The sequence below is a fragment of the Amphiura filiformis genome, unplaced genomic scaffold (genome assembly GCF_039555335.1).
Source record: "Amphiura filiformis unplaced genomic scaffold, Afil_fr2py scaffold_83, whole genome shotgun sequence".
Lineage (NCBI taxonomy): Eukaryota > Metazoa > Echinodermata > Ophiuroidea > Amphilepidida > Amphiuridae > Amphiura > Amphiura filiformis.
In genome coordinates, this window is record NW_027305547.1 from 336,088 (window position 1) to 362,388 (window position 26,301).

The 26,301-nt window shown below is 38.9% G+C and overlaps 1 protein-coding gene and 1 long non-coding RNA gene across 2 annotated transcripts; both read right to left on the bottom strand.

Annotated features, from left to right (window-relative positions):
- Window positions 1-266: 266 nt before the first annotated feature.
- On the bottom strand, window positions 267-9,128 carry LOC140144812 (uncharacterized). The gene is made up of 6 exons (XM_072166618.1): window positions 9,103-9,128; window positions 8,973-9,069; window positions 7,378-7,603; window positions 5,102-6,848; window positions 2,249-2,358; window positions 267-486 (listed from the first exon to the last, which is right to left on the bottom strand). Coding segments are annotated over exons 1-6 (2,208 nt in total). The 3' UTR covers window positions 267-484.
- Window positions 9,129-9,237: 109 nt separating this feature from the next.
- Window positions 9,238-25,333, bottom strand: LOC140144809 (uncharacterized). The gene is made up of 3 exons (XR_011857941.1): window positions 25,173-25,333; window positions 11,294-11,461; window positions 9,238-9,521 (listed from the first exon to the last, which is right to left on the bottom strand). It is a non-coding gene; the product is annotated as an uncharacterized lncRNA (long non-coding RNA).
- Window positions 25,334-26,301: the final 968 nt, after the last annotated feature.

Sequence of the window (26,301 nt, forward strand, 5' to 3'; positions counted from 1 at the left end):
TGAGGTATGGAGGACTTAAAGTAATGTTAGAAAGTTTGTTTGAACAGAAAAAAGAAATAAAAATAACGCAAAAATCAACCTTATTTAAGTTAAAGTCAGTTTCAGAGCTGGTGCATTTATCGTGCATTGTGTGCTGCCATTCAAAATACATGGTACTTCGTGGACAAATAATGAAATTGGGTATCGCAGCAAAAGGACTCATAAAAATTAAACGGTAAAAGCGAAGTCACTTCATTTTTCACAGAAGGTGACTATCGAGTGTGGCATTTATAGAAACTTTCAATAATGGGAAAGTTCAACTTGGTTCTTTCAAAAATATCGATTCTTTACTCTATTGCACTTTTTTTGACTCACCCTGATACATAGTATAGCAAAATAACAGACCATAGCAAGCACATGTCAAGTCCTACTAATTAATACAAACTTTTCCTTCATCACAACTGAGTCCAACTTCTGGATTTGGGGCTTAATCATCAACAATCAATTCTGTGAAGGTGAAAAATAAGAAATGAATGATTTTAATTAGACTTCCTACAAGTCCTCAAGCATGTCATTTAATCCATAGATTATTTTTTCAATTCATAAGAAACAATGCATACACAATCCACCTTATAGACCTATTTTTTTCATACAATGTATACAGTATGTATCACCGCTGATCACTGCATGAAACCAAACCCAGTTGATAATACACTATGGACCACAATGGCCTCATCCCAATGGCATTGTTCAAAAACCTCAATTAAACAATCATAGTGCAAAATTTGACCTCAAGTTGCAGAGTATGATTTTTTGTACCCAAATTTTCAAAGGTCATTCAATGAATGTGCAACTGTATTGGGGTCAAAAACATATGCCCTGATAGATGAGCATGTTGTGGATCCTAGTGATAGCTGGCCAGAGAACTTGTGAAGTTTGTAATTGATTATGTAACACACCATGGCTCAAGCTAGATAATAGGCAGAATAATCATATTCTTATTATGTTATATAAATGCCTTACTGGAAGAGCTCCTGATTATCTTTGTTCCAAATTTTCATTTACCAAATTCACTCATGATCATGACACAAGAGGTACTTCCTCCAATTCACTTGTTAATCCTCTATTTAACAATAACTCTGGTAAGAGATTGTTCCAGACAAGAGCAGCAAATCTGTGGAATAGTTCTGTTGATGTTGACTCCTGCAGTAATTATATTTCCTTGAGCCTAAGTGAATTTAAATCAAGAGCTCTCATAAACCCCACTGTTGTGTTCATTGATTCTCACTTTTATATAATTTTCATGATTCTTGTAATTTCTTTATAATGGTATGTATATTTTCTTGTAATATTGGTGTGATATTTAAGTAAATTACACCCTGTATGTCTCAGGGCCTCCAAGAATAGCAGTGCTTTTACACTGAAGGAGCTACCCTGTATAAAGAAAGTTGAAATAAATAAATAAAAATAAATGGGTGTCCTGGCAAGATTGCTTCAAAAACAATCAGTTGGCAGGGTCATTCCATTATTGTGTAGGTGTAACTCAAAGTATTGCTGTATTACATTCACAACTTTAGTACAAAAATATAAACTTCTTATATCATGATAAACTTGATAACTCAAAAGTACTTATGATTCTGTTAGTAGCAAGTTGCTGCCAACAAAATGTTGCAGTATACATGTTTAAGTAAAATCAATTATGTTTGCAATTACCTTAAACTAAGGGCCAGCGGATCTTCCCAGCCTATATTATCAAAGACTACTCACAAACCAGGGGGAGATAAGCGGTGAAGCCATGAGTCGAGCTGGGGGGCACTGGTACTGTCAGTTTCCTGGGTCAGTTTTATCAGGAATATGTTCTCATATCCCTGGTTTTTAAACAAACCACACTTGATCAGTCTCGATCTTGTAATAGTTGTAGTTCATTCATATGTAAATATACATGGATTGGGTAAACACATGCAACAAACTGACGAACACGTGAGCTTTGTTATCGCGTTACATGATTGGATGACTGCTCATACATATTGATATTTAGCTATCGACATCTCATTATTTTTGGTAATCTTAACCCCATGCAAAATTTGTCAGATTCACAGCAATTTTATACAAACCGATCTAGGACCCATGCTTATGGAAGGCCATTACTGCCACAATGTCATAACTGGTGTACATCACTACGCAGTGATGTACAGCATGGCTTTGGGTGGATACAGGCCTGAATCAAGACTAAGGACTACATCAATCTTTTTGTTTGTTCACTACTCACATTTTCTTACTGGGCCATGAGACGACACCTGTCTAACTCGCTGTGGTGGATGAGATACGTCACTCTCATCTGAACTACTGGAATCATCATTATGCCTGCGTTTTAAAGCTCTGTAAATAAGTAAACAAAACAAAAAAAACATATAAATAAGAGCACTGGACCTCACAAAATGTTGTTCTACGATGCAAATCCATAAAAGCTGAAGTTCCCTTATCAACCTAAATCAAGAATAAATGTCACAGCCAGATGCTCTGGAAGTAATAGTTAAAAAGTGGCGCATCACTTGGCACTTTGTGAAGATAAGAGAGGATAACTTACACTTCCCACAATGCATTTCTTCCATTTCAATTTTCTGTACTAATTTGCTATCTAGAGCATTATGGGTCGATAGTGACAAAAAGTACCTCAATGAACAGAGCCTTGCAAAATATGTTAATTTTTTTACTATCGACCCATATTTAGCCAGTCTATTCTCAAAACAAAACAAAGGGAATAATGTACAAAATTTATGAAAGTGTCATTTGAAGTAATGAGGTGATAGATCTTGTTGCAAAGGATTCTGGGAAGGGTGTAATATCTTCTCTGAATAGCAATGATGAAACTGGTTGTTTTGTTTAATGTCATAAAAATACCATGAAGGATGTAGTTGGGTAATAATCCATTGATGTTGATTATAATTGCTTGGAATAATTGACTTTCATAATTTGATGGTTTAATAGTAATAAATGTGCAAAATAATAAGATTCGCCTGGTAGGCAGTGATTGGTCATCACTTAGGAATCAAACATTTTTCAACTCACAATTTTTTTGTAAATCCAATAAAGCATTTGCAGGTAAACCTGAGATGTCCTCATTTGACGTCACGCCGATGTGTACATCGTTTAGCGAACAATGTTACTGCGCATCTGAAAGCTGTGAAGCTGCGCATCAGCATGACGACATCTCAGGTCTAACCGCAAAGAATTATAGGATTTACCAAAAAGGTCAATAGCTAAATTACTTTTCCATATTAAAGTGATGGTTAGAGATTAATTGGCTCAACACTTTTCTCAAACAATCATGTATAAATTCAGCTTTAGAGAAGCTCTATACAGACTATAGGTAAATTAGTTAATCTTAGCCAAGCTCGAACACTCGCCATGCTTGTAGCTCTGCGATAAACACACGCATGTATATAACACGGTCCAGAAGATTGCATGCACGCACCTTACATTGCGTACACGCTTAGTACACTACACAGATGCAACAGGTACGTTCGAGCTTGGCCAAGAATGATCTAATTTACCTATAGCATACCTTATTTGCAAATCTGTTGTAGTGGCTGACTCCGACGTTAATCTTGGCCAATCTCGAACACTCGCCATGCTTGTAGCGCTGCGATAAACATGTGCATGTATATAGCATGGTCCAAAAGATTGCATGTACGCTCCTTACATCGCGTACAGGCTTAGTACGCTACACGGATGCAACAGGTACGTTCGAGCTTGGCCAAGAATGATCTAATTTACTTATAGCATACCTTATTTGCAAACCTGTTGTAGTGGCTGACTCCGACGTTAATCTTGGCCAATCTCGAACACTCGCCATGCTTGTAGCGCTGCGATAAACATGTGCATGTATATAGCATGGTCCAAAAGATTGCATGTACGCTCCTTACATCGCGTACAGGCTTAGTACGCTACACGGATGCAACAGGTACGTTCGAGCTTGGCCAAGAATGATCTAATTTACTTATAGCATACCTTATTTGCAAACCTGTTGTAGTGGCTGACTCCGATGTTAATCTTGGCCAATATCGAACACTCGCCATGCTTGTAGCTCTGCGATAAACATGTGCATGTATATAGCATGGTCCAAAAGATTGCATGTACGCTCCTTACATCGCGTACAGGCTTAGTACGCTACACGGATGCAACAGGTACGTTCGAGCTTGGCCAAGAATGATCTAATTTACTTATAGCATACCTTATTTGCAAACCTGTTGTAGTGGCTGACTCCGATGTTAATCTTGGCCAATATCGAACACTCGCCATGCTTGTAGCTCTGCGATAAACATGTGCATGTATATAGCATGGTCCAAAAGATTGCATGTACGCTCCTTACATCGCGTACAGGCTTAGTACGCTTCATGCAACAGGTACGTTCGAGCTTGGCCAAGAATGATCTAATTTACTTATAGCATACCTTATTTGCAAACCTGTTGTAGTGGCTGACTCCGATGTTAATCTTGGCCAATATCGAACACTCGCCATGCTTGTAGCTCTGCGATAAACATGTGCATGTATATAGCATGGTCCAAAAGATTGCATGTACGCTCCTTACATCGCGTACAGGCTTAGTACGCTACACGGATGCAACAGGTGCGTTCGAGCTTGGCCAAGAATGATCTAATTTACTTATAGCATACCTTATTTGCAAACCTGTTGTAGTGGCTGACTCCGACGTTAATCTTGGCCAATATCGAACACTCGCCATGCTTGTAGCTCTGCGATAAACATGTGCATGTATATAGCATGGTCCAAAAGATTGCATGTACGCTCCTTACATCGCGTACAGGCTTAGTACGCTACACGGATGCAACAGGTACATTCGAGCTTGGCCAAGAATGATCTAATTTACCTATAGCATACCTTATTTGCAAACCTGTTGTAGTGGCTGACTCCGACGTTAATCTTGGCCAATATCGAACACTCGCCATGCTTGTAGCTCTGCGATAAACATGTGCATGTATATAGCATGGTCCAAAAGATTGCATGTACGCTCCTTACATCGCGTACACGCTTAGTACGCTACACGGATGCAACAGGTACGTTCGAGCTTGGCCAAGAATGATCAAATTTACCTATGGCATACCTTATTTGCAAATCTGTTGCAGTGGCCGACTCTGACGTCCTGGAGACACTTGATGTTCCTCCCGCCTCACCAGATGGCCTCGCTACTCTAGTTCCACTAGGAACTACAACAGGATTCCTATATCCAGGATAAACAGTCCTGCCTGAGCCTGCAGCAGGAGTAGGGACAGAGTTTGGAATACCTCTGGATTGATTTGGTCTGCTTACAATAGTGGTAGTATTATGCAATTGGGCGGATCTTGCTAGTTGACTCCCTCCCCCTGCTGGTGCTGTTGATGACAATGGTGGTACTTGATGAGAAGAAGCTGCGTTATGAGAAGATGATGCTGTAGATGCTGTTGCTGATAGATTTGCTGGAGCTGCTGTTGATGTTGATGATGAGTTTATTTGTCCTCCTGAATGACTTCTATGTCTAGAAGATGAAGAACGATCATGTCTTTGTTCACGACTAGAGGACGATGTTGGAAAACGAGATGGTACATTCCGTCGCCTACGCGTTCCTGGAATTCTAGATGCAATTACAGAGCCGCTTCCAGTTGCGAGAGGTCTCAGCGCTGCCCTCGCATCAGCCTGACTTAAGCCTCGTCTGAGTGGAATCGGCAATCCATGTGTCGTATTTGTGATTGGTCTTATTATATTACTCGGACCAGGTCGAGTTTGAGTGGAGGTAACAGTCGCAATGCTTAATGTAGACCTGTTGGCCCGGACTTGAGTAGAGGTGGATGGAGTAGAACCAGTATTTGACACAGGGCTATATAATTGTATTGGAATCAAAGGAGCGCCCCCGCTGTTCGCTCTGGTCATGGTGGATGTCCCGGTGGATGTCGCTTGACCTCGACTGATCACTTGGAATGACACTTGCATCTTGATTTCTGGCGGGGAGGTTGGAACAACAGACACGCCAGGTGAGGTGGTTACAACGTTTACAATACCAGGACGACTGGGTACGGTTGATACGGATACCACATTGACAGATGACGAGGAGGATGGAGCTGATGATGATGTAGGTCTGTAGGGTGGCGGTGGTGGTAGACGAGTGTTTGCGGAGTTCAACGCTGTATGGATGTTAACTTGCTGATCACGCTGCTGCGTTGGTGCAGAAGATCCACCAGACCTTGGTACTTCTAAGAATGGGGTAACTGTACCACGGGACGTATTTACAACCCATCCTGTAAAATCACGACCAATTTGCGACACAGAATTGGATCCGTTCCTTGTTTGACTGGCATCACTGCTGCTTGTTGTTAATGGCCTACGAGCTGTGCTGGGTGGTGATGATGTTGGCGTATTAATCTCTTCCACAGACATGCTATCATTTGAATCACCATCATTACTGTTGCCTTCTCTTGGGTATTCAGCGTAATCTCTGTAACTGGAGGTATCACTGGCATACTCCACACTGCTGTTACTCTCGTAACTCCTTCTACTATTCCCACCATCACTGTCTTGATCGTAATCATCCTCATCATCATCATCATTGTTGCTCCCATTATCATCGTCGTCATCATCATCATCCTCACCGCTCTCATCACCAGCTCCTCCCTCACTCTGGTAGTCATCTTCATCCGAGTCTGGGTCATTTGCATCATCATCATCTGGCGAGTCACGTGAGTTGTCATCTTCTTGATCTACATCACTCGCTGATGAATCTTGCTGTGCACGATTCTGGAGATCAGAAACCATGTTTTCTAGCTGCACCAAACGCATTTCTGAATCTTTCTTGTGATTCTCTAAATTATCTTCAAGTTCTGCAACACAAAAGGAATGTTACTAAATTAGCAATTTTATTAAAAGCTGATTTACATACAAAATAGTTTTGTCAACTAGTTGGGACCCCTACTTTTTTTTGCACATCAATGATCTGTCCAGTGTTGCCCAAAATACCAAAACTGCCTTGTTTGCCGATGACGCAAAATATTATTTGAATGTTAAAAACATCTATGATTGTGAACTTTTCAAAATCGTCACGCTGTTGGAAGCTATGTTCATTCAAATGAAATTTCTACTATAAATAATAAATCACCCCTGGTTGGAGTGCACTCCTTCTGCATGACAGAAGAGATAATGACAGAAAGCATAATATACCGGAGTAAATCAGACAGACAGCATAAACTACTGTCATCATAGTCTGGCTGTTTAGACAGATCAGACAAAGACAGTATATTTGGGAGCAAACAAGACAGATAGAAAGAAGGACAGGGGACAGTCAGGCAGGAGGACATATGGAGACAATATGACAGTAAGGGTGTAAACAGACAGACACTACTGTCAACTTACTCTGGAGTCTATTCTTCAATTCCTCCACACATTTATGATTACTGGCATCTTTAGAAGCTACAGGCAGCCCGCATCCCCTCTTACATTGCACCAGTCTATACTGACACTCCTTCTCGTGAGAGTACATGTTCTTTCTGAACACCACTTTTGCACAGCCTGTGTTCATACAATTGATTTGCACAAAGTCACAGTCACTAATGTGTGTCTTGTAGTGTTCAAGTTGAACCTAGAAAAAAAGAATGAAAGACAAAGAATGTTATTAATTAATGAAGAATTGAACTTTTGTTCACAACACATAAAATTGCTCACCTGAAATTTTCGGTTGTTAAGACTACAACCTTCTTCAGCAGAATGATCCAGTTTGTTGATCGATTTGACGACTCTTGACTTGTGACGTCAGAACTGGATCGTAGACTCTTGCTAAGTTGTAGCGCCCCCCGTCCTTATTCAAAGAAGGTTGGTTGGTTGGCCCGGATGTGGATGGCCTCTTTGACTCCTCTTTCGAAGTACAGCGGTTCTCTGTCAAGGATTTGCACTTTCTCTAGGTCCACGTGATGTCCTGGGGACTCTATGTGTATGTGCTGAGAAACCTCGGACGAGGTGGAGCTAACTTTCAAATTCAGGTATTTTTCTTTAAAACCACTACTGTGTTGTTAATATTGAACCACATTGGACAAATGGGGTATCAAAATGTGCGTAAATATATCTATAAAGAAGTTATATGTTGAAATATTGTGGTGTTAGTTCTGAAGCTATTTCTAAAGGGGTATTTATAACCGCTGCATTAATATTTATGCAGTCTTTAGGATATGTAATGGCAGGGTAATACCAGCTAAGATATCTTACCCTTCCCAGAATCCTTTGCAACATGATACACCACCTCATGTCATCAAATGACCCTCCCATTACTTTGTATAGGTTCTCTTTGTTTTCATGTTGAGAATAGATTGGCCAAACATCAAACATGGGTCGATAGTCGAGAAATAAACATATTTGCAAGGTGTTTAAATGCACTGTTCATTGAGTACTTTTTATCACTTCCCATAATGCATTTCTCCCATTTCAATTTTCTGTGCTGGTTTGTTATCTAGTGCACCATTTCTATCGACCCATGATGCACTAGATAACAAATCAGTACAGAAAATTGAAATGGAAGAAATGCATTATGGGAAGTCATAGCTGTATGATCTACTACTGAAGCCACAAACACTTCCCAACATTATTTGCGACCTGTTCTCACAAAATGAGCAGAAAGTTGCCAGGGAAGAAAAGAAGATATGGCTCATTGTACATGCCAGGAAACAGTTTGGACTCCCTGAAACTAGGAGTGTACCTACCTTAGCTTTGCAACCCTGGTCAGCATTTTCACATTTAATGATCAGACGACCAATCATATTCTTCACAATTGGCAGTGCCGGCTTCAGGACTCCCTTAGGCGTTTACGACAACTAGGAGTGTACCTTCCTTAGCTTTGCAACCTTGGTCAGCATTTTCACATTTAATGATGAGACGACTAATCATATTCTTCACTATAGGCAGTGCCGGCTTCAGTTTGGACTCCCTGAGGCGTTTACGACAACTAGGAGTGTACCTACCTTAGCTTTGCAACCTTGGTCAGCATTTTCACATTTAATGATGAGACGACTAATCAGATTCTTCACTATAGGCCGTGCCGGCGTCAGTTTGGACTCCCTGAGGCGTTTTTACAACTAGGAGTGTACCTACCTTAGCTTTGCAACCTTGGTCAGCATTTTCACATTTAATGATGAGACGACTAATCATATTCTTCACTATAGGCAGTGCCGGCTTCAGTTTGGACTCCCTGAGGCGTTTTACAACTAGGAGTGTACCTACCTTAGCTTTGCAACCTTGGTCAGCATTTTCACATTTAATGATGAGACGACTAATCATATTCTTCACTATAGGCAGTGCCGGCTTCAGTTTGGACTCCCTGAGGCGTTTACGACAACTAGGAGTGTACCTACCTTAGCTTTGCAACCTTGGTCAGCATTTTCACATTTAATGATCAGACGACTAATCATATTCTTCACTATAGGCAGTGCCGGCTTCAGTTTGGACTCCCTGAGGCGTTTACGACAACTAGGACAAGAATTGTGATTATTGAGCCATGTCTCAATGCAAATCTGCAAGCAAAAAATACCATAGTTGTTAGGGTTGGTCTTAACCCTGGAATTATGGAAAATTTTAGGCCTTGTAATTTCTGAATTGTTGGTCTAAAGTATATAAAAGTATACATATTTCAAATGGCAAAGACTTGACGAATCCATCTGTGGTCAAATTTGGGCAAAAATGCTCTGATTTAGTGAAATCCCCCAAAACCCTGTTTTTTTACCCAAATTTAAATAATTCTTCAGTAAAAAAAAATTCTTCATAATTTTTAAAAAGTAGATTTAAATACCTAAGGCCAGTTTTAAAATTTTTAAAATTTTGACCAACTTTATTTTCACCCAAAATGGTTGAAAATCCTCAATTTTTGCACAAAAAAAAATCAAAGTTGTTAATTTAAGCCACCTTAACTAAATTCTGAGTCTCAAAGCTTGTGAGAATTTGAAAACCCAATGTGGAATGCGCTTTGGGACAAGCATTTTGTGCAAAAAGTATTCAATGTATGTTGGAATACCTGCAGTAGACACATAAGTCACTGCTACAAAATAATTCTTCTCTGTTTTGTGTTGAAAAATTGAAAAGAAATTTATTTTCTCCTTTTTGTTTTAAAGAAATGAATTTCTTGATTTTCAAAGAGGATAACACAAACGATTTTACTAATGCACGCGGAAGCTTTGAGATTCAGGATTTAATTAAGATGGCCTTAGTAAGGGTGGACCTAGAAACCTACAATCATAGGAACATACGGGGCTGAGAGCATTGCAAATGCTGATCCATTCATGTTAGATATAAAATAGTGAATTTTGTAGAAAAATATATAAATTCCTTATTTACTTTATTTTTCCCTTCACATTTTCATTATTAAATTAAGGCTTTAAGTTCTGACAACTGTCATGATTTGATGTGATGGGTTACATAGTTATTTGGGATCATATTTTTGCTACCTTGTGCAGTGACAGAAAATATTCATGCTATGATGGGTAAAATGCAGCATTCCATTTAAAGTTCACACTCCCCCTGTGGAAGTTTTTGAAAATATCTTCCACAGGGGGAGTATGAATTTGAAATGGAACTCTATAAAACAATAATACAAGACATTTCTAAAGCACTAGTGTGCAAGAAAGCCTCTAAGTGCTGATAGGATAAAAAACATCACACGTGTATTAGTGGAATCAAATTACTGTATTTCGTCAAATAAACGCCCCCAGGGGCGTCACATTTTCCCAAGGGGGGTGTTTATTCAAGGTCAATTTTAGAACGATAATTCCCGTTAAAATCATTAGGTAAACTAAAAACACACGCTAAAATGACGAACTATGAACTAGAAACACTGACTTTTGGCTCACTTCCGGGTTTCTGATCCAGATTTTCGCCAATTGGTAAGCTTACTACACAAGATAGCATGGAAATATCGGCATTTTTGAAACATCTTGGTTGAAAAAAGTGGTGGGGGCGTTTATTTGAGGGGGGGCGACTATTTGACGAAATACGGTATGTGTACTCTTATTTGAAAAACCTACCTTCCCTCCGTGGAAGATTCAGATTGAATCATTCTCAGAGGGTGTATGATATTCAAATGTAGCTGCCTACTGTGTTCATTCCAATTGAAATTCATACTCCCCCCTGGAAGATTATGCCAAAATTTTCCAACTGGGGGAGTGTGGATTTTAAATGGAATAGCCCGGGTCTCGCCGCTCACCGGATAAGTTAACATGGATCCTCTAGTGGATATCTAGCACACAATGACAACAGACCAGATCCAGATCTGGCCTACTCTGACTGCACTCACCTTACAGAAGACATGTTGACATGGACTCTCCATTGGATTATCTAGCACACAATGACAGATACAACATATCAGATCCGGGTCTGGCCTACTTTCAAACCGCTCCACATCATAAAGAGACATTGTGCTGTTCAATTGATGACTTGTGTCAATAAGGATTATAGCTGATCACTGGGGAAAGAAAGGAAATGAAAATGGATGTTATTACTTTCCACAAGCTGAGACATGTCCCAGGGGGGTACTCAGTACAAATGCCCATATGGGGACGTGGGTAGCATTTTCGGCCTTTTGGTATATCAATAACCCCTTTTTCTAAGCCAATTTTGGTATTTATATGGATGGGTATTTTTTCGTCAATTTTTTTCGGAAAATATCCCAATTTTGCCAAAATTTTTGACAATTTGGGTTAAATTTGGCTGAAAATTTTGACTTTCGTTGGGTCCAATGTTCTTTAACAAGGCGGTTCTCGAACCACGAGTCTCGCCTGCTTTTGTGACCGCCTGCTTTTGTGACCGCCTGCTTTTGTGACCGCCTGCTTTTGCGATAACTGTTGGTAGAGAGGTAAATGAATTTGGCGGTTATCGGCTGGGCACGATTATCTGGCTGATGGTAACTGTACTGTACCCACCAAGTTTCATGCACATGCAACAGTTTTTACTAATATGACCTCAGATGACCCCAGGTGGCCCTGAAATGACCTTCTAAAATTTTGGCTCTAAATGTTGACTGTATCCCTCGTGCTAAGTTTCATGCCCATACGAGTTTTTACTAATTTGACCTCAGATGACCACTGGTGGCCTCGAAATGACCTTCCGAAAATTTGGCTATAAATGTTGACTGTACCCACCAAGTTTCATGCCCATACGACAGTTTTCACTAATTTCACCTCAGTTGACCCCTGGTGACTCCCAAATTACCTTCCAAATATTTGGTTTTAAATATTGACTGTACCCACCAAGTTTCATGCCCATACGACAGTTTTACTAATTTGACCTCAGATGACCCCTGGTGACCCCAAAATGACCTTCCAAAAATTTGACTTTAAATGTTGACTGTGTACCCACTAAGTTTCATGCCCATCTGACAGTTTTACTAATTTGACCTCAGATGACCCCTGGTAACCTCAAAATGACCTTCAAAAAATTTGGCTTTAAATGTTGACTGTACCCACCAAGTTTCATGCCCATACGCCAGTTTTCACTAATTTGACCTCAGATGACCCCTGGTGACCCCAAAATGACCTTCCAAAAATTTGGCTTTAAATGTTGACTGTACCCACCAAGTTTCATGCCCAGACGACAGTTTTTGATAATTTGACCTCAGATGACCCCTGGTGACCCCAAAATGAACTTCCAAAAATTTGGCTTGAAATATTGACTGTACCCATCAAGTTTCATGCCCATACGACAGTTTTTAATAACTTGACCTCAGATGACCCGTAATGACCTTCCAAAAATTTGGCAAAACCAAACAACTATTTCATCAAAGTAATAAATCAAAACAGAAAGATGCTTCCTTTACGAGTTATCACTCATTGAAAGTGCTACTTTGCTATACTTTACATGGAAAGCGACTATCTTAAAGTCGTCATATGTCGTTAATTACATGACCGATCAAGCTGTTATTTGGATATGTGATGCACAGTTGAAAGTTAATTATTAAAAGATTTGGTGACCTCAATTGACCTTTGACCTTGTATGTGACCTTTGACCTCACGAAATTGGATAAAGTATGTTGCGCTGAAAAATCAAATTTGGCAATACCAAAGAACTATTTCATGAAATAAATCAAAACAGAAAGATGCTTCCTTTACGAGTTATCACTCATTGAAAGTGCTACTTTGCTATACTTTTACATGGAAAGCGACTATCTTAAAGTCGTCATATTTCCTTAATTACATGATCGATCAAGCTGTTAGTTGGATATGTGATGCACAGTTGAAAATTAGTTATTAAAAGATTTGGTGACCTCAGTTGACCTTTGACCTTGTATGTGACCTTTGACCTCACGAAATTGGATAAAGTATGTTGCGCTGAAAATCTAATCAGGTCGAAAATACCACTGGCCACGCAACTCCCCACCAAGTTACGTCACTGTACCCCATACGGATCTCCAGATAATCTGTTCATAAGGTATTTTGCTTATTATGCAAATTAGGTACTTAATTACCATATTTTACGCTCAAAATCTAATCAGGTCAAGAACCTCTGGCCCCACTACTCCTCACCAAGTTACGTCACTGTACCCCATACGGATCTCCAGATAAGCTGTTCACAAGGGTTTTTTGCTTGATACGCATCAAATACGCATAAATTATGCAACCGAGGTACTTAATTACCATATTTTGCGCTGAAAATCAAATCGGGTTGAGATCCTCTGGTCATACTACCCCCTACCACGTTATGTTGACCGTACCCACCAAGTTTCGTGCCCATACGACAGTTTTAGTCATTTGACCTCAGATGACCCCTGGATGACCTCGGGTGACCTTGACGCACTAACCAATACAAACTTGTTCTGTCTGAGGTGAAGATGCACCCACCCACCAAGTTTGAAGAACGTGCGACCCCTAGTCTCCGAGAAAATAGGTTTTTGCATTTTATGCATAAATTATGCAAATTAGGTACTTAATTACCATATTTGCGCTGAAAATCAAATCGGGTTGAGATCCTCTGGTCATACTACCCCTACCACGTTTCATCATCATAGGGCTTATGGATCTTACGGATCCCCAGATACAGCTCCATAAGGCGGATTTCTTCAGATTTCCAACCATATTTGTAGAATCGTTCCGCATAAATTATGCAAATTAACAACTAAATGCGCATACTTTTCGCCGAAAAACTAATCAGGTGATCAGCAGGTGTGTATCATTCCTGTCACCAGGTTTCGTTACCATGTGCCCGACGGATCTTGAGATAGTCTGTCCACAAACTCCGCTATCAATTTGCGCTGATTTTTGCATAAATTATGCAAATTAGCTATGTTAATTTGCATATTTTTCACCGAAAACATACGATTCGGAGCAAACTTGGATACCCTTCCTCCCACCAAGTAAGCGTCGCCGTAAGTCTTACGGTTACCCAGATACAGCTCCGGACGGACACACATACATCCACACACACACACACACATCCACACACACACACGGACGGACGGACGGACGGACGGACAGACAGAAATAGTGATTACTAAGTCCCATCCTGAACAAAGTTCAGGCGAGACAAAAATGGGTCCACTTTCAAATTTTCAGCGGCACACCCCTACCAAAACCAAACTTGAGTAACCCCTCCGGGAGATATGTCAGGCAGACGCTTGATGTTTGCCTAACTTCATAGGCTTCAGACTAGGTTTGGCATGGGAGGTGTCGTTAAATCTTGGTTTACTACGTCTTCATAACCGCACCGTAAAGGTCAAGAACACATTTTCCAAAGAGCATTTGCTCATGTACTCACTTCCTCAGGGCTCAAGGGTTTACGTTATATACCGCCCCACTTGGTGACATCATTCGTGCATATGATGTTTCTTTTCATGCTTACGTGGATGACATTCAACTTTTTGCTGAATTCAATCCTAAGATCATAGGGGACTGTGAATGTGTTCTTGATAACTTAACATCTTGTGTTGCTAGAATAAATGAATGGACGGTGGACAATATGCTCCAACTAAATCAAGACAAAACAGAATTCATTGTTTTTGGCTCCTGATTGGTCAGAAATGGCTGTTCCAAGTTACGTCCTGCATTTTAATTCCAAAATTAACCTTTGATTTTAACCAAATTTGTAGATTCATGCAAAAATTTTCACACTCAGCGCACATAAATTACTGCAACAGTATTCCATATACCCTTTATGGATACCATATTGTGGAAAGAGATCAGGGTGAGTGATATTGTGATGTACATGTACATGTATGTATGTCAGATGAAAACGACAGTAAGCCGAATATACAGCCTAGAAAGATCTGAATACCTTCGCAGCAGTTAGTGCTAATTTGTTGTCATCATATTGTTATGTTTTGCCAGGGTGTTTTGACACCATTGTTATTTTGTATTTTGAACTTGCGTTACAATGCTTACTTAGCTGCATTGTGTACTGCCAAGAACTTATTTTCTCAGTGATCGTATCTTAACATGCATTTTAGGATATTAAAGATAAAGACTAAAGTATGAATTTTGTTTAGGCCACCTACCGTACATTACATGTCTTTATAACGTGTCGAAAATCCATGAAACCTTACTTCTTATTGAGCGTTACATCTCGGGGGTCAAAAAGTTTTGCATGGCTATGAAGGGGGGTCAAACAATCTTCAGGTTCTCTCGAGGGGGGGTCCAAAAAGTTTTGACTCCAAAAATTTTCAGTGCCCAGTCCCCCCACCAAAATATTTATGAACACTCTCTAATGCTACTACATCATTATCATACATCATTACACGCTTGAATCCAGAATCAGTAAATATTCAGTGGCCTGACTGCGGCAAAATCTAATAGACCGTATTTCAATGCAAACTTAAATAGGGCAGCATCAATAACGAAAATGTCATACCGATAAATAAAATGACACATCTGTTTTGCCCGGCTTTATAAGTTTGCGCTGCGTATGACTACGATGTTTTATTTATGTATGAAAGGTAAATTCAAATTTGTCATCAAACTGCATAATTTTATATACTGTATCAAATTAAAGCCCTTGAGTAAAGAAAGCCAAAACTGAAAACCGTTTTGTCATAGCACTTTCCGTAGCAAAGTTACATCTTGTCAAATATTGACTTTCATCAAAAAATTTCATCAGCCAACATTTAATGCATCAATTAAAAAACAAAACAGCATACATGTAGCATAGTCTCATGATAGTGCAGCTTTTTTATGTGGAACTGTTATCACAATCCCTCTCATATATATTTGGGTCTTGAAAGTGAAGTATAGACAACATATTTATGTAGGTTTCCTTGACAAATCTTTTCTTTTAAATTTCTATGTAAATATGTATTGTGTTTGGGCCCGATTTAGGCCAATTTGGCTGACTAGCAAATGTGTTAGTTTGCCTTTCATACCTATTTTGGTGACCATTTCCTTTAGACCACCCTCGCTATATAGGGACTTTAATATTACTTTTGCATCAAGGTTTACCTTTGCCTCAAGGTTAAACAGTTGCCAAACACTTTGGAGTCAAGGTTTAATGTATTTGAAGGAGGACAGGGCTTCGATAAATGAGGGAAATTATGGGGTAAAAAGCAAGGTTAAAACAACTTTTTGAAAAGAAGTGAAAACGGTTTTCTGCTAGAAAGTTTTTGTCTAAAAAACAATTCAAAAATAATCGGAAATGCAAAAAACATACCTTCGTAAAATCAGTATCACTTCCGTATAAGTGGAAAATGGCAAAGAATTTGTGAAATGAGGGAAAAACATTGATTTTGGAACAAAATAAAGCTTGTTCGATGAAATAAAAGGTATGTTTGTAAAGCTAAAAACTAGGTATGCCAGGTGAATTCAAATTTGCCATTAAACTGCATCATTTTACATATCAAATTAAAGCCCTTGAGTAAAAGCCAAAACTGAAAACATTTTTGTCATACTACTTTCCGTAACAAAGTTACATCTTGTCAAAGATTGACTTTCATCAAAAAGATTCTGCTAGCAAAATTCCCCAAAACAGCATTTAGGGGTGTTTCTAGATCTTAGTCTCATGGCGATAGCAGCTTTTTTTAATGGAACAGCTATCAAAATCCCTCTAAAATTCCATGTGTGACTTGATCATCACCATAAAAAATTATATATTTGGGTCAAAGTATAGAAAACATATTTATGTAGGTTTCCTTCACCGACCTGTTTTCGAAAAAAATTCAAATTTCTATGTAAATATGCATTGTGTTTGGGTCCCGGTCTAGGCGAATTTCGCTGACTAGCAAATGTGTTAACTAGGGTTTGCCTGGGATACCTATAAAAACATGTTTACCTTGATGCCAGGGTTCGATTTAGAAAATAAAATTTACACGCACAACTTTGATTTATTCCTCAAAATGGACTGAATAACACAAAATTTTGCATGCACAGGCAAAATTCTACATGCACAGAGCCAAAATTACATGCATTTGTGCATGTAAAACCCCTCTAAATCGAACCCTGCTTGATGCAAAAGTTTATTTTAATAGATTGGTAATTTTGACCTAATATAGCTTGGGACGGGTGGTTTAAATGAAAAGATCGCCCCTATTTTCTGATTTTATTACTAGCAATCGACCTGAAACACATTCATGCATTTTTTGATTTCATGATTTGCATTAATTAGTTTGATCAAGCATTAAAGTGCTTTCTACTTTTGTTTATCTATAGGTTAATGAACGCGTATTACCAAGGATTCTCGAGTACCAATATACTATAGGATAAGCCACTCGTTTGCGCAAACGAAGTCAGTCATTCAGCCTATGCGCTTTCATGCATGTGATGGCATGGCTGTGTAGGAGTGTATTTTCTGTGGAAGAGTTGATGCATGTTTACGTCATCGTTTCAAAAAAAATTAAATGGCGAAAACGGCGAACATTTGGTCGAATCTTTCCATTACTATCATATCGTGAAAAACCAAATAGCTGAGGAGTTAGCTCAATATGGTAGGAAAATATTATAACCGAGGACCCCATGACGAGACTGGCTAAATAAGCTGTATTTTTGCCGGAAAGGGTCCGTATAATTGGCAGTCGATGGGCGCCATCTTGGAAAAATAGCTCGAAATAGACTTCCTCGACAGTCGTTCGAGATTGAGGAGATTTTAACCTGACGATTAACCAATCAAATTTTGCGCACTCAAATGCCCTAGCAACTGTCAATCAAATACAGGATAAGTCCTTTTGACCAAACGCGCATCATAGCCGTTCACAAGTACGTAAGTTTTAGGCTGCGCACTGGATTGCATAGCAACCGGCATAGTAACCGTCAATCAATGTCAATCAAACTGCCGTGAAGTGACTTCACTTTTTATACAGGGATTGAATACGAGTGTCACAGCCCTGGTATTACTTGTTGGAAGAGAAATTAGACAAAATAATGCACGCGCGCTGATGTTGATGCGTCTAATGCACGAGCCCCGAAGGGGGGAGTGCATTAGACGCATGAACATCAGCGCAAGTGCATTATTTTGTCTAATTTCTCGAGCAACAAGTAATACAAGTTCATTAACCTATTTCATACGAATACAGGACACTTCGCCCACAATGCACTTCGCCTACACGCAATTTCGCCTACACGCCATTTCGCCTACGTGCCATCTCGCCCCCTAATTAGATATAGCGGCAATGCAACGCAATGGCATTGTGGATGTATACGATCGATGCGCACAGGATGTGTGTGTATTCAGACCGTACTATCAATGATGTATTCATTAAATCGCCCCATTGAATGGACGAGAATAGGTCAAGTGAGGAGTGACCACATGGTGTAGTATTGAGAATAGCCCGGTGTCGATAGGTGATGATTGGTGATTTGAAGTTGAGAAGTAATATTAATAGTTGTATTTCCCCCTCACCTAATAGCGGCAATTAGAATAGTAGCTCAGTATATTGTGTGTCCGAAATAAGGAAAGTGTAGTGCATCAAATTTAATAGGCCTATGTTTCCTACGGTACCGTTTTTAGTCTTTTGGACTTCTGCATGTTTTCTTTCTTGGGTAATCGTCTTTTATATTTCGTAATGTGTTTTTTTTAGTGTTTGGCTTTGTTGTTGTTTTTGGTTCTTGCTATAATTTGTTATGTTGTTTAATGTTGATTTGTTTTTCTTCGTTTGGATTTTAATATTAAAGCTTTGTCTGAGTGGATTTTTGGTTATATTTTCAATTTAGTTTTTTCCTTTAATAGTGTACTGTTGTTTATGCTTTTCTTTGTTTGGTAAATTAATTTGTTTGGGATAGGCCTATGGCTTTTTGCTTGTTTTTGTTACGTTTCTAGTTCTATTTTGGTTCGGTTTGGCGGGTTATCCTTTTCTTTATTTTGTACTGTTTTGTAGCCTACTATATACTAATTTGGTACGATCGTATTGTTTTTTGTATATTATGCGTTTTTGTTTGTTTTATTTTGTCTGTATCAATAATTAATGTTATGTCTTTTTTTTTTTTGCGTATGCTTTTTGGTCTTGCTTTCTTTTGGATTTAGGCCTTTTTGTTCTGTTTCTATTTTTGTTTTTTTTAACTTTTTGTTAGGCCTATGTGTTATGTTATTGTTTCGTTATGTGGTTCTACTTTAAAAAAATATTTTAGTCACAATTTTGTTTTACTTTTATTCTCCTCTTTTATTTGGCCTGATTTTATGTTTTACTGCATTCTTAACTTCTTATTATTATATTGCCACTTTTGGATGGATTTCCTTGTTGTTGGCATCTGAGTCCGACTCGCGGTCATCTGATCGGTTTAGTTTGGGTCCATGGTCTTTTATAATTTTCCTTTAGCTCCCGATAATATATGATCGGCGAGCTAATACACAGAATGAAATAGCAATTTTCTTCGTTTTACCTCATTTGTTTGGCTCGAAATTAAAAGGGGATAATGCGATCAGTACGAGCTATCAGTGAAAACTAACATTTAAATAGGAAGCTATTTTTTATGCAAATCACACATTATTGAAGGACCACTTCATATAACTTCCAAATCTGGGAGTTTGATAAACCTAGATTTGGAAGACACGAAGGCCTATGTCATGTGCACTTTATTCATGCATATAGAATTTATACGGTGTTGAACTTTGCTCTATAAAACAAACTGATAATGATGATTTAAATATGTTTAAGCTTGTACGCTATGTCGTACTGGCATCAATGCTACCGGTATTATTTAACCGTCTCAGCTTTTTGATAGTCCGACGAGTAGGACCTTTTTTCTTTATAGTTACCAAACTATGCTTAGCTCAGATTATGATCACTACTAGTATCTCACATGGCGTAAGAAAGATCATGAAGACGAATTCCTTTTGGGTGGGGCGGTTATAGTGGACTTTCACCCGGGACTTTCACAGAACTACTCAGTTTTTGAACATTCTCATCAGGGATTTCCCTTTTAACAAAGGAGCACCTGCGCATATGTTGTAGCATAAACACCCCGATAAACACCGCGGTCATCATGATCTGACTCGTTATACTTAATTGATTTGGCTTCAAGTATTTAACATGTATTCTATATAATATATTTATTTGATTCAAATGCAAGGCTTTAGGTATTCAGCTCAAACCAAAGTCAGAAAGTTTGAATTATTTATGTATATGACATGACCATTGACAATACAATAACGTTTCAAAGGGGGAAAAGATTTTTTTTTTTAAAGTAGGTGCTAGGCCAAGTATAAACTTTCATTTAACATTCTAACCAAGCACATGCCCCTCAGATTTAACCTTCTACCTCTCTTCTGGCAAACACAGTCCAAGGGTCCCTTAAACGTACTATAGTATTTATTAATTTAGTGTGCCGAAACTGAGCTGTCAAGAGTCGGGGCCAAGAGATAAAGCCATATAATGTAGGCCTACGATCGTTTTACATAATACTTGTCAACCCTGATCATGCTGATTTTTTGGCATTGTAATGTTTAAACATGTCCACTGAGTATACATTGGAATAAAATTCATTATGTTTGTAAGACATCGGATCTACCCTGGGTAAAAAGTTCAAACAAATGGAAAAATTTTGTGTAATAAATGTTTTTATTGATATACGGGCTATAATTTAATTTAAAACTTCACGTAACTCGTTATTTCCCCCAGATTTGGAAGATGTAGGTTGTTTGGCTTTATATACAGGTATGATTCATTTTAAACTTCATATAACTCGTTATTTTTCCTAGATCCTGTTAACACGCGCACCGTGTCTTCTAGGTTTATCAAATACCATACATGATTTCATTTTGAACTTCATATAAATTTAGATCATTATTTTGCCTGTTCATGTGTCTACGAGTAGGTCTTCCCTATCTAGGCTTATCAAACACCCAGATTTGGAAGCTATAATTACTCGGATGTCGTTTGCATGATCAGGTTGGCCATACACACAATTAACACTTAGGCTAATTGTGTAAAATAATTCCTTCATTGTTTTTATTATTATATTATCTTTCTTTCATTTATCATGTCTATACCTCCTTGTATATTGCACATCATATTTCTTTACTGATTTCTAACAAACACCGCCGTCAAACACCGAGAAAAAAAAATCAAATTCGGATTTATGCGCCCAAAAGTAACATTTTCCATTTCCGCGCTTGATTCTTCCAGGTGTGTTCGTGAAGGGGTGTGTATTGAGTGTTAGGTGGGGTGTGTGTGCGGGAGTGGACGTAGAGAGAACAAATAAACAAACCAAAGTCAATGAGAAAGATTATAATTATAGGAGAAAGAAAACAAAACACAGATTCAGTTATGCGCGCAAAAGTAACATTTTCCATTTTTGCGCTCCATTCTTCGAGGTGTGTTCGAGAAGGGGGTGTATTGAGTGTTATGTGGGGTGTGTGCAAGGCGTAAATCGGGTGGGGACAGGGGACACGTCCCCTCACTTTTTTCAAAGTGGGGGGACACAATATCAAATGTCCCCCACATTTTGGTCCCCACCCCCAAAAAAAAAGGGAAAGGAGAGAAGAAAAAGGAGAAAAGCGAAGAGAAAGGGAGAAAAGAGAAGAAAAAGGGAGAAAAGAGAAGAAAAATGTTAAATTGCACGTAATTGAGTAGGCCCATCACTGCCCATACCTAACAATCCGCACAGCCGGGTCGATCGTAAGTATAATATATTATAGGCCTGTGATTATTTCGGGCAAATTGCTTGAAGGCGGGTCCTCGGCCCAAAAGCCTGTACTGCAGGCCCGTCGATATGCAGGGCCCGTCACATTTTATCACCAAAGTCAGTTTTAAGACGGACTGAATGCTGACTTCCGAATCTCAAATCTCAAGTAAAATTTTGCAAATTGAGTTCGGTCCCTTTTTTGTTTGTTTTTATGATAACAGTGTAAAAATTATGAACCAAATGACTTCAATTGGACCTTCATTTTGCAAAATTTTCCAACGTCTGAGGGGGATGTTCCGCCCCCCCTGCGTATACATAAACAAGTGGTCGCTTTCGCTTCTGTTTTAGTGAAGACTTGTCCACAAGTTAGGCCGTCATTTCACAGTTTTTCAGCTGTTTCAAGCTAAAATTTTACACAAATAATAGTGCCAAAATGGTCCACCAAATGGCTTCAATTAGGTCTTCATTTTGCAAAAGTTTCTTACTTCTGAGGGGGGAACATCCCCCCTCATTTCACAATTTTTCAGCTGTTTCAAGCTAAAATTTTACACAATAATAGTGCCAAAATGGTCCACCAAATGGCTTCAATTAGGTCTTCATTTTGCAAAAGTTTCTCACTTATGAGGGGGGCACATCCCCCCTCAGGCACCCCCCTACGTCGCGAGGGCGCGACGTGCAGCGCTGTCGCGCCAAGTATCAATGACTAATAATTTTCATTGTGCCCCCCCCCCACTTTCAAAAATGGATTTACGCCCCTGGGTGTGTGTGCGGGAGTGGATGTAGAGGGAACAAATAAACAAACCAAAGTCAACGAGAAAGATTATAGAAATATAGGAGAAAGAAAACAAAACACAAGTTCAGTTTAATGCGCGCAAAAGTAACATTTTCCATTTTCGCGCTCCAAAAAAAAAAAAAAAAGAGTTCTTTCTGCATCTGGGCCATATTCTAAAGCTTAGGACTTTTTCCACAAAATGGTCCTGGGAGCTGGCCTTTTACGTGAAAACAAGAAGAAACTGATGGGTCTTTGGATGTATAGGCCTATAAGGGAGCGCGTTACTAATAATATTGACAAAGAATAACCCCCAAATTAAATTTTACCGAAATCGTATTTATTATTAACCAGTTTTGCAAACATTTGCAACTTAAGTTCTTCGCGTGCCTCCAATACAGCTCAATACGTCGCAAGCACAAAAAACATGGCCCGTATAATTCTCGGGGTCTAAACTGAGAGCATACTTGACCCGGGACTTACGGTCAAGCAATCGATCGTACATCAGTGTGTATAGGCATGCGACGGCAGCCCCGGACTTGTCAAGGAAGGTGCGTCGGTGTATTCTGGCATTTTTAAGTGCTTGGATCACGGTATGAACTTATAATATGAAGTATAAAGTAAACCTAATTTGTGAAATAAAATAACACATTTCAAATATATAATAGGGGCCTAATTGATACCATAAATTCTTTGTTCATGAAAACATACCTGTAAAAATAAAAATACATTTCGGACATATTAAATTAATTATTGTTTTTTTATATTTCAATCAAATTAATTTAATTATTGTTCGTGAAAATATAAGCTAATATAATGTAAAAAAAGTGATGCGGATGATGAGAAACTTGGAATCAACTTTCATTACCCTTATGATTTTTCATAATTCAATGGTCTTCGTGTGCATGGTCCGGACTTACAAGCACAAACATGTTTTAACACGGCCCGCAATTACAGTTTTTTTTTTTTTTGCGCACCCGTCCTCCAACACGCTGGCAAGTAAAGACTTCCGCGAAATCGCCGGGTATGACGGGGGTAAATCAATGCATATCAATGGCACTGTGACCGTAGCACGCAATAGTATATCCAGTATATTCCATTTCCGGGCCATTCCGTGGGTTAGCTGGCGGTGTGCAGGCACGCAGGGGACTTGTCAAGCAATAGTCGGCAGCAAGTACCCAGCGATGTAAAAAGGGCGTAAACGCACAGCACAGGCCCTGCTTTCAGCGGTTTGTTTTAAATTTGTCTCGGAGAAAATAGCCAAACATTATTTTAAGCACTTTTTCACGTTATCAAGTTATTAAAAGCAGACTGAAAGTTTTAACAATCAATGGTAGCTGGGAAAATATTAAGAAAATTAAGACTGACATATTTGTCCGTATAATTACCGTATCTTCATAAAAAATTATCTTCATAAAAATTCACGTATATTCACACTTTAACACGAAGTTATCAAATTATAAAAATGCATGTTGAAAAAATGCATACGCATATTAAAATATTTAAAAATATTGTTATAACCACATCAGCACGGTGTGTTAAAAACCGAACATAATCTACACCGGGACGCGGACGGTAGGGGCCTCAATTTATAAAACACACACACATCCCCCCCCCCCCACACACACACAAATTTGTTGAATATTCCCATGCATTCATTGGAACGAATCCTTGATCGTACAGTCTGCTACCAACACAGGAACACACGACCCTTCCGGTCACATCGATCGTCATGATGCAACCGCCATTGTAATGCATAGGGGGCGAGATGGCACGTAGGCGAAGTGGCGTATAGGCGAGATGCCGTGTGGGCGAGGTGTCCTGTTTCCTTTCATACACAAGAAGAAAAAACATGTGATATTTGCTGTTTTTATAACAAAATTATCACTAAAAATATTGGAAAATAGAACCAAATATAAATGCATCAACCCGCCCAAAAATGAATCGAGCCTACGAGATGCGAACGCGCGCGAAAACACTGCGCGTAGTACGCGGAGTGCAATTAGACACAATCAATGCATGGTTTGGATTTTTCTAACATGTCTAACGCTTGCTCTAATTGCATTGCCATTGGTTCTCGCTATCTAAGAGTGTATGTTTTTCAATGCAAAGTGCTTCTGCCTTATTAGTAAAGTAAAAACGGTTACTAATACTATGGCCAGAGTTCTAGGGCTCATTGCCAGGCAAAAACTTGTCTCAAGTGACAAGCTACAGAATTCTGCAACTTTGGACAGGATAAATATTTTACAGAATAATACAGCACAGATAACATGATTATGTAATATTATCAAACATCTGATAAGCTTCTCCCTTCCTAAAAATGACACAACACACATTTCTACGTCTTAAAATCTTAGATACACTTTTATCCTTACATTTAAGTGGTGAATTTAGACACCCAATCTTCAGACATTTCCTTGATTTTCTTGTCCAATCGAGACGACATTTTCTTCAAGGTCGAGTGTTCCTATTCTTATTTTGGCTTAAAATTATTTTTATTTTTATCGTTTTAGTTTATCATCAAAACCTGATATCACCTGATATCACCTGATATGCCGCTTTATATGTATGACTTTTACTGTGTTGTGTGTTAAAAAGAAAAGGGATGGATTTTGTGTATTGTATGTTTTACTGTGGGAAAATCCCTTTGGTTTTTAATGAAATTGTAAACAAAAACATTTGACACAGAGGCAGAGGGCGTCCTAACAAAACAGCTGACCTGTCTTTTGAGTTGGAAAGCTGAAGCTGGGAAGTAGAAGGGTAATTCCCAGGGGAGTTCCTATGCTGAGAAGTGCATGAAAGGTATCACAATATTGTAAGCATCTTAGATTTAATGTTTATGTAACTTTGTAAGGGCATTTTGAAGCAAAAAATATAAATAAATAATAAAAACCCACAGCCAGTTTCGTAAGCTTACCCCCCTGGGCTTACCCCTGTCATGCTGGTGGAAGCTTACTTGATTCATGCTGGTTTCATACTACCCTGCCTTTGAGCGGCGTGGCGCATGCGCATTGCAGACAAATGGACACAATAAAGGCTTGTCATTGGTTGAAACGCCCTGCCGCTTGCCGCAGCGGCAAGCAGCAGGAAAGCATGACGGGCGCTAGCCTTAACAGGCGGCGAATGGCATGATCTAGGTATGCTAGGTGAATTCAAATTTGCCATCAAACTGCATCATTTTATATATCAAATTAAAGCCCTTGAGTGAACAAAGCCAAAACTGAAAACCTTTTTTTCAGAGCACTTTCCGTAGCAAAGTTACATCTTGTCAAAGGTTGACTTTCATCAAAAAGATTCAGCTAGCAAAATTCCCCAAAACGGCATTTCGGGGGTGTTTCTAGATCTTAGTCTCATTATGATACTAGTTTTTTTAATGGAACTGCTATCAAAATCCTCTAAAATTCCATGTGCGATTGTCTTATCACCATAAAAATCATATATTTGGGTCAAGTGAAGTATAGAAAACATATTTATGTAGGTTTCCTTCTTGACCAGTTGTTTTAA

Bases quoted from the DNA above. Each gene is read 5' to 3' on its own strand.
- LOC140144812 (XM_072166618.1), bottom strand. From the start codon at position 9,128: ATGCTGACCAAGGTTGCAAAGCTAAG. The intron at 9,070-9,102 runs GTAGGTACACTC...AAAACGCCTCAG, and splicing joins ACCAAGGTTGCAAAGCTAAG to GGAGTCCAAACTGACGCCGG. The intron at 6,849-7,377 runs GTAAGTTGACAG...TTTGTGTTGCAG, and splicing joins ATTGAAGAATAGACTCCAGA to AACTTGAAGATAATTTAGAG.